This window comes from Chelon labrosus (assembly GCF_963514085.1).
Source record: "Chelon labrosus genome assembly, chromosome: 2".
NCBI lineage: Eukaryota > Metazoa > Chordata > Actinopteri > Mugiliformes > Mugilidae > Chelon > Chelon labrosus.
The window spans coordinates 13,893,111-13,902,812 of NC_140338.1; the positions used below are offsets into that span (position 1 = coordinate 13,893,111).

General features: G+C 41.4%; 1 protein-coding gene across 2 annotated transcripts in view; it reads left to right on the forward strand.

The window, feature by feature from the left end:
• LOC311498700 (protein kinase C beta type-like) overlaps positions 1 to 9,350 on the forward strand; it is a 33,031-nt gene extending 23,681 nt beyond the window's left edge. The window contains exons 12-17 of one of the 2 annotated variants that reach the window (XM_084559404.1): positions 160 to 222; positions 330 to 468; positions 558 to 638; positions 741 to 848; positions 1,582 to 1,722; positions 8,018 to 9,350. In XM_084559404.1, the coding sequence (XP_084415530.1) occupies positions 160 to 222; positions 330 to 468; positions 558 to 638; positions 741 to 848; positions 1,582 to 1,722; positions 8,018 to 8,170 (685 nt within the window). In that variant the 3' untranslated portion in view covers positions 8,171 to 9,350. Of the gene's footprint in view, positions 1 to 159; positions 223 to 329; positions 469 to 557; positions 639 to 740; positions 849 to 1,581; positions 1,723 to 2,139; positions 4,574 to 8,017 lie in introns of those variants that run through there. The other variant, XM_084559403.1, reaches the window with a different exon arrangement.
• The last annotated feature ends 352 nt before the right edge of the window (positions 9,351 to 9,702 follow it).

Sequence of the window (9,702 nt, forward strand, 5' to 3'; positions counted from 1 at the left end):
GAATCACTTGGCATTTTTTATACATAAGTGTGATAGCTATGAATTCTCGCTTTCTATTGAAAATTGTAAAAAAAAAAAAAAAAAAAAAGGGGCATTACAGATTACAAATATTAAGAAATTGAAATGAAATATTGAATCTGCCATGTGTCTGTGTTTTAGGTTCTATGCTGCAGAGATTGCCATTGGTCTCTTTTTCCTTCACTCCAAAGGCATTGTGTATCGGTAAGTTAGTTAGTTAGTTAGTTGGTCGGTGACCCCGATGTGCAGTTTCCAGCCGTTTCAGTTTACATGTGGGAATGATCCCTGTCTGCCTGTGTGTGTGTTTGCAGAGATCTGAAGCTGGACAATGTGATGCTGGACGCTGAAGGCCACATAAAGATCGCCGACTTTGGCATGTGTAAAGAGAACATGTTAGATGGCGTGACCACAAAGACTTTTTGTGGAACACCGGACTACATCGCCCCAGAGGTGTGTTTACATGCTGTCTAGTAGCATAAACATATATATGTATATATTTATACCGACTTCTGAATGAGACTCTGTTCTCTTCTTTGCAGATCATAGCCTATCAGCCATACGGGAAGTCGGTGGACTGGTGGGCCTTTGGAGTACTGCTTTATGAAATGCTTGCTGGACAGGTTTGTCATTCTTTTTTTTTTTTTTTTTTTGATTTTTTTGTTTTATACTCAAACAATTAAAACAAGAACTGAAAATGATGAAGTGTATTTGTGCTTCCCCAGCCGCCTTTTGACGGCGAGGATGAAGATGAGCTGTTCCAGTCGATCATGGAGCATCACGTCTCTTACCCCAAATCCATGTCCAAAGAAGCCGTCGCCATCTGCAAGGGGGTGAGAACGCGTACTCGTGTGCACATAACAAAGAGCTCCTAAACCGACCTCTGAACCTTCTGTCTATCCACTCTGAACACTGGAGGGTACTTCATGTTCAAGGGCTGTTTGTGTGGAGTGGATCTGCACAAGAGCACCCTCCAACAGTGAGACTACACCAGAGTGGATTTCACTCTCCAATACCTAGAATTTTGGATAAAAGTTATGCCTTTCACAGTGGCTGTTCAAAGCACTACTGGAGACAGTCCCTTGCGTTTCATCAGATTTTGTGACAATATTGCTGGAAACACAAAGAAGTTACCCAAAATAGTGCCAAGTTTGAAGCTTTTTGGATGTCATACTTAGTCCTGAAATTATTTAGGCTCATTTAGGCTTTGAGAACAGTATGTCTTGGTCAACGGGCCTTCCTCATCAGGGGGCTTTGGCAGCACATTTTTAGCCGCAGTCTGTCCTTTCTGTACCGACGTGCTTTGAAACGGTGCTGCAGTTTGAGTAAATACGGCACGTTATCGGCCTCTTGCTGATTATTTGAGCAATTCTCAAGTGTGGCGCTGGCCGCAATCAGCTCGTTCTGATCAGACACCACCGGGTACCGCACTAGTTATGGAAACCTGAAAAGCAGAAGCACACGACACGCAGAGACATAATGAAGGATGAGTGAGTGCACGTTAAAGAAAAAGAAAGCAAACATGCCTGAATTAATGTCACATTTTGTGCCTCTCTGTGATTTTAGCTGATGACCAAACACCCAGGTAAGCGCCTGGGCTGCGGTCCAGAGGGCGAGAGAGACATCAAGGAGCACGCCTTCTTCCGCTATATAGACTGGGAAAAGCTGGAGAGTAAAGAGGTCCAGCCGCCTTTCAAACCGAAAGCTGTGAGTATACTACACAGAAACACACTCTTCGGCTGTTTAACGTCACTGATTGCTTTAGAAATTGTTCACAGTAAGGAAGAGAATAACATACTTAGTGCAAGGTAAGTCATAGAAACGATAAGATCGCTCATCCCCTGAACCCAACCATCACCTGCCATTGGTCACTACCCTGATGAATGTGAGCGTAGTCACCAATGATGAAGCTAAGATTTCACTGGCTTGCATATAGACCAATGGAAATCCACAGTTTCGGCTGTGAGTGATTTGATTGGTTGATGCCATGTTTTAGTCGTATTTCTCTTTTTTCTCTCTGTTGTTTGTTGTTGTCCTTTGTTTCCTCTCATCCGTCATCATACTCACTCCATCTCCCCCTCCCCCCTCCCCCATCTCTCTCCTCTCCTCTCCTCTCCATGGCAGTGTGGGCGTGATGCGGAGAACTTTGATCGCTTTTTCACGCGCCACCCCCCAGAGCTGACCCCCCCAGATCAGGAGCTTATAGCCAACCTGGACCAGGAAGAGTTCCACGGCTTCTCATTTGTTAACCCTGAGTACACTCAAACATCTCACTGACCATGCCACATATCACTGGGCTGTATTAGAACCCCCCCCCCCCCCCCCCCCTCACAATAGCATAATGTATAGGAAAACTAAAGTACAAAAATCATCATGATGTCATATCCAGGCTGCATTCGGCGGGGTGAAACGTTGAAGAGTAGCTGGGCATTTTGGGGGAGATGCACTTATTTGTATTTTTTATCAAAGTAGGATAAGAACAGTTAGCATTAACTGTGTGTTTAAGTGTGAAGTGATTAGCTTAGCTTAGCATAAAGTTTGGAAGCATCCAGAACTGACCAGTCTGTCTTCTTATAGCTCAAAAAGATGTTGACCAGAACTACAGAAATGTTAGCGCTAATCTGTTAGCATGTTTTGTGCTCATCCAGATCTCACTGTATTACACACTGACTTTTTGTTTAGTTGTTTAAAAAATGTTCTTCTCTCACACTGCAATTCAAGATTTAACCAAAAACTTTACCATTAGCCTCATTCGTACTTGGGGTTTTGTGCTAATTTGCTAATATGCTAACTGAGACGGTGAGCACTGAGCCTAATAACAGGCTCCACAAAGCTGCTATCATGGCTGCAGATTATTAGTCTTGTAGAATTTTTGGCAAATTCTTGTATATTTAGATGAGTTGTAACGATGGGGTGTAGCTAAAGACTTTAGAAAAAATTATAAAAAGAATTAGCTTCCTAGCAGTAGTCATGATTAGTTACCTCCAGTTCTCAAGTCCCTGATATCTGCACCAACAAAATATAAGTTCGTTATTAATGTTCTTATCTAATCCTTGGGGAAGAAATCAAATAAGCGCATCTCTCTAAATGCCTAAATGATGTAGTTCACGTTCATGTGGAAATGCAGACACGTGCTCAAATGATTAAACAGTCAAGCAAATTAATCAGATATTCATGTGACAAGGTGCCAGTAGGAGGCTGGTCTAGTTTCCAGCGGTGACACTGTTCTCAGTTTACTGTAGTTTAGCATTGTCATGTTACAACGGCGGCTCTTGTATCGGCTCCACTGGCTGGATTTCTATCATTAGTGCAGAATATGTTGCTCGCTTCTGAATGCTGCCCGGTTGCTGCTCATGCCAGCAGGTTGAGGTCAGAGTCCTGAACTTGCTCTGTCTCCCTATCACCCCTGCCTGTAACTGCATATTGACTAATGACTATGACACCCTGTCAGTGATATTGAGTGTACTATGATCACATGTTGGTAATTCATGCAGTGTAAGTGAAAACTGACCAATTGCTTTGCTATGATTGTTTGAGTAGCTACTAATCAGTTTCCTAATGTTGACTTTATTTTTGTCTATAGGACCAAATACTTATACACTTTCTGTTCATCAGTGTCGTGGTGAGCTTTACTGCATTTTTTATTTTTTATTTTTCTTGTCGATTTCATTTTTAACCAGTCAGAGAGTAGAAATCTTTACACATGCAGTCAGCAAGAGTTTTAGTCCCTGTCAAGTCAGTGGAGGTTGACTGAAAGCTCGTTGCTTTTCTCCTGATTCATTTCCTCCCCCCCAAAAAACAAAACAAAACAAAAAAAAAACAGTCTCCACATTACACTGTGTTCTTAATGACGGGGGGCATATCTCTTCTCTTGTAAACACCCATTTTTGGAGAATTTCACATATGACGAAGCCGCTCCGAGTCTCGTGAAGCTGGTAGATTGTTAGGTCTCAGACACAGGACGTCCAAAAGTGCCAAAATGTGGTCCCGAATCACGAGGATGCGGAAAGAATATTGTCCTCAAGAACTGTGATGAAGGGCAGCCATCTCGTGCCATTTTTGCAGTACGTGTATGATTATTATAATATGCATTATAGCTTATCTGTTCACCAACAACACAATACAATTGGAGAGTCGTTTTCATATATGAATTGTCTTGAGTTGTATTATACTTTTGTAACTGTGTAACAATGCAGGGTAGTAACAATGTGTCAAATCTTGTTCTTTGAGCTCGTATCAAAAAGGAGAGGAGGCGGCAGGGCGACATCAAAGATTTGTTTTTGTTTTATGAGGACGCTCGCTGGAAAGATGTTCTAAGGTGGGGCGAAAGTGAGCACTTACTGTGACGATGGTGATGATGACAAATGTGGAGGTAACCAGAGATACGGCAGAGAAAGTATATACATATATAATATATATATATATGCACACGTGGAGTTCTGTATTGGAGAGACATTTGGATAAATTGTTTCTGGATGAGAGAGATGCTTCTGTGGATCGTGTAATTGTCCTGTATGACTGGAAACTGATAATATACTCACTGGTGCCTACCAGACTACTTCTGCTGTGTCTGCCTTGTTTCTGCTGCCACACGTAGGTTTATTTGGTTTCTTGCTCTCTGACAGCCAGGAGAAAAGTTTAGCTTAGCATAAACACATGAGCCGAGGGGAAAGAGCTTTCCTGGCTTGGTCCCAAGCTGAAAAAGAAAAAAATGCACCCATCACTCCATTGTGTTTTATCTGTTGTTTTATGAAAGATTACTTGCTGGATAATTTCTCAGTCGCCTGAGCTAAATAACTCAGATATGAACTTGGTTTTGTTCTCATCTAGTATAAGACAAGAAAGCAAATCAGTGTAAATTATATAATTCTGTAGATGAAAGCACAAACTGCAATATAGTTGTAAGCAAGTCATCCACAGAGTCAAATAATACAGTTAACCTGATATTTTCTTGTGTTTCTAAACAAAAGAGAAAAGAAATGTTTTGATATCAGCCTGGTCAAATCAAGGTGACGCTATGAGACGATAGTGATCTCATCCAGGAACTGAAAAGACTGCAGAACTTTTTATATAGAAATGAACGTCTGTGAAGGTTCTCAGTCATCTAGATCATGGTGTATCCAAAAAAGGTTTAAAAAAGGCCACTGGACTTGTAGACTTGTAGACTATACAAGCCTTTTTTTAAAAAAAACTTTTTTGGATATAGAAATGAACATTTGCTGCTCTTAAGAGCTCGACAAAGAAGTTCCTGGTTGACATTAAATGCATCGCACCAATGCATTTTACTTGAAAGCTGTAGCAACCATAACAAGATGGAGCAGTCTACAGTAGTTATGGCAGAGAATCAGTAGTTACTAATGTAACTAGGTTCCATGAATCCTGAATCTCTGTCATTGACGACAGCTTTTAAGCTTTTCACTCGCTGCTTAGGAAGAATTAATGTTATCTAGGAAACGTCCAAGAAAAGCTTCTGATGCTCCAGGTAGAAAAGAAACTGTGCCAAAAAATGTTACCAACTTCTTTAATTATGATCGTTTAAGAAATAGTTTTGGCTGCTACTGGGGATGCTGAGCTCTCATCCAAGAAGTATAACCACATTTGTCTGCTTAGTTTTACTCAAATGTTGGAACTTATCTCATAAATTAGGATTTAGTGTTAAAGTGCGTCTTATAACTTAAAAATAAATGTCAAATCAACAGTTTAGAATAACAGATAACTACATTATATTATCCATTTATTGTTCTATTGCTGCATACAGTCTCTACATATAAGGATTTAAAATAAAGTGTTGTCTACGAGGCAGAGACACTATGAACGTAAAACATCTGCATCACATCTGCTTCATGCACAACAATGAGCTGAATTAGTGGTGAATACGTGGACCAGTGGTAGAGATGGGAAAGCTTCCAGTCCCTCCTCATTTCAGCTGGAAGCCCTGTGATGAGACAAAAGGAGGAGGTAGGAAACTAAACGCTTTGTGTGTGTGTGTGTGTGTGAGTGTGATGTGATGTATGTGTGATACATGTGTCTTGCCTGGGGCTCACTGCTTCACCTCCCCGTGTGAAATCCTTTCCGGTTGTGATTTGGTCTGCAGCTGGTCTGTTCAATCGATCTTTGTCTGTTCTGTACTGGAACATTTCCCCTCTCTCTCTCTCTCTCTGTCTCTCTCTGGCTTTGGAAGTTTGTCTTGGATCTCTCTGCATCTGTACTTGTTGAAGTGGCTCTGGTGGCTCGTTTTCCATCTCTTGAGTATGTCTCTGGGTTTGTCGACAGGGTGTGTTTGTTTTTCGTCGACTTGCTCCCCCAGTTCTGTACAGAGTCAGTGGTGTGGTTTTATTTATTTATTTTTTAATAGACTCCCAACTTTTTGAGGCGCCGTTTACAAGTGACTCCAAAGTCACTGGACTTTGACACAAACAAAATCACACAGGCATATGACTCATGACTTCATTTAGACTTATTAAGAATTACAAATAGTTTTGCACTTTTTAAAGTCTGACTATAAAGACTGAAACTACTTTTTCTTCCTGTAAACGTAGTTTTTGTTCACACTGAAAGTTGAGAGATCCCTTTATTTGTGGTTTTAAGCAGGAACTATTGCAAAAGGTACTTCTGTACTAAAGAAATTTACTCATGCAAGCTTCAGATGAGCTTTTGAATACAGAACCGTGGATTTGCCTCCAGTCGGCTTCATGTAACACACATACGAAACAGGAAATCTTAAAAGTCATTTTAACAAGAGGAATGATTGCAGGAAGCAAAACATTGTCCTTTGGCTTCGAATGACTTGTTGTCCCCCTTAAGGCCAAAGATAAAAGCTGCACTCATCAATATATTTTACACGATGACTCAAATCACCAGGGGGGTTATGTGTAGTGACAAACCCATTATTATCATCTGACTGTGCAGTTCCCCTCAGCCCTGCAAAGCTTTTCAGCATCTTCCAGGTCATTGTTCTGATTGCATAATCTTTATTGTTACTAGCCGCTCCGATCAACCTCATTTCCAGCTGCACGCTTTATTAAATCCATTAGAGGTTTTAAAACTCGTTACTGCAGCGATAATTTTCCTGACACTATGAATCAATCCAGCAGTGGGAGGGAAAAAAATAAAAAGAGGGAAAGGTCTGTTTGGTCGTGCGAAACAGCAAAATCTGATCTTGCTAATGAAGTGTACACATCAACATACAAACAGGACAATAGCTCCCGTACAACTGAGGACACGGACGTTGTGTTCTTACCTCCAAAAACAGATTATTTATTTATTACAAGTATTTAAAATCTACCCTTTGCATTCGTGTTGACTAGCTCATACTTGTCAGCGAGTGAAACGTCACAGAATACATCATTGCACGGGTTTGGAAAGGTGCAATTTAAAAATGCATTTGGGGTTGTGCGGGAGGAATATTATATTTAAGTATTTCTTAAACATTGGCTACAGTTAAGATTGCTGTTAAACATTTGAAAGTAATAAATACACGTGTTAATATGTGTTCAGCGTCTGAACAAATGCACACAAAGCCTGCAGAGATCAGGTTTAGATACGTATGCAAAACTATAACGTTTAATCTAGGGATGATCAGTTTGAATCCACAAAAACGACATCTCAATCTGAACAAGAGTCAATCCAGACGAAACTCTTAAGTGCGTCTTCTTTGTACGCTAAGAAAAGCATGTTCTAGCTTGTGCAGACATGATCATACCCCAGCCCTCACAATACATGAGACTTGACTCTCCACAGACTTGAGACTGAAGATACTTTTGTTTTGCTAAACCATGACTCAGCCCAACCTCTGCACTGATTATTCAAATGTGTTGTTGCGTGTGCTCTACAAGCCTCCTTCTCTACCCCTCATCTCTGTGCTTCAATGAGAGAGTTGTCCATGGCTCGTCGTCAACCTTCCACTAAAGCTGCCCTTTTTCACCGCTGCACCGGTTCTCTCCGTTTCAACCGTTCTAACCATTCTCCGTTTACCCCCTTTCCTCTGGTCTCTCTGTGGCAGAAATCTCGCCGAGACGTGGGCAACTTCGACAAGGAGTTCACAAAGATGGCGGTGGAGCTGACGCCGACAGACAAGCTCTTCATCATGAACTTGGACCAGAACGAATTTCAAGGCTTCTCCTACACCAACCCTGAGTTCATCATACAAGTCTGAGGAGCCCCGGGCAAGACTCAGCTCCAACCTGTGCAGCCCAGTTGTTCCGTTTTAATCAAAGACACATCAGTCACCTGACAGCATTCGATCCTCAATGTCTTATTTATACACCTAAAAATCCTCAAACTGGACGGTAACCATAACCATAACCACACCTTGGTACATATTCGCATATTCGCATCTACTCACACAAACTGCAGAGCAGAACTAAACCTGCAGAAGGTTTGCGTTTCAGTGGGACTGAGTCTGACCAATTTCCAAAAAAAAAATAACTCCTTGCGTGGTTAGTTTGCACATGGACCTCATGCCCTCGCAGGTCAATGCAGCGGTGGAGATCAAGAGTCGCAGTGAATGTGTAACTGTGTGTATATGCTCTATCGATTACCTGCAGTGTGTTTGTTTACTTGATTTCCTTCTCTTCAGCCTGTTAAGGTTGCGTCATGAACATTCCACGATCAATATGTCATGTATGTACACACACGCATGCATACACATGCACACACATGCACACACACATGCACACACACATGCACACACACATGCGTCTGTGCAGGCTGTGGTCCGGAGGGAACAAAAGGTTTTAAATGATCCTGGTTTATAACCTCATGTCTAAGTTAGTCCTGAACTTAGTCTTAAGCACGTGTCGTCTTCCAAATGGATGCAAAAATAATTAAAAATAACAGAAAAGAAAAAAAAAAAATCCCCCCAAATGCCTGTTTTGGCAGTGATATTTAAAAATGTATTTTCCTCTTGCTTAATCTCTCTTTCTCTTTTCTCTATGGCACTGTGTACGCAGTGGGTTAGTGCTGTGTAGGCCTATACAGTCTTTGTGGTGCAGCTCCTCTATGCATGCCATGTTCGTTGGTACAGTAGTTTGTTAAGATTTCGACATCGCGGAGGAGAAAAAAACCTCGCGAGGTGTCTCGAGTCTGTTCCGAAATATCCATGCTCAAACCAAGCTCCACTCTGGATGCTGTGTATCTCTAATAGTGTTGACACAAGCGTGGCTAAATAGTTTGCTTTACAAAAGCGCGAAGCAAAGACTGTTTGGCCGCCCTCGACGAGAAAATGTGAGATTCTGTGAAATGAACATATAAAGTAGATGTAATAGTCCTGTATGACTTGTGTTTCGGTGTATGTGTAAATAGGAATGAGATCTAGAGCTAGCAGTGGTTTTCATATTATCTATTCCTCACAGAGCCATCCCAGCACTCTCAGCGGCCACTTTTTCTGACTTTGTTTTCTCATTTTTCCTCCGCTAAACTTAAATCTCTATTTCATCCTGTTCTTTTACCTTCCCTGTGCCCAGCTAATACTCGCATCATTACATTTTTTTAGCAAATAAGTAAGACGAGATAGAAACAAGGGGGGTAAAGATGGGCGAACAAAGTGTTTACTATGCAAAATGCAGAATAAGAAGAGGAAGATGATGAAGAGCAGAGGGCAACTTTTATTAAGCAACTTCAAAGAAATTGTGTTAAGAGACGGTATACATGTGTTGCATGCGCCGTCTTTACCTGCGCGTGGGAGAC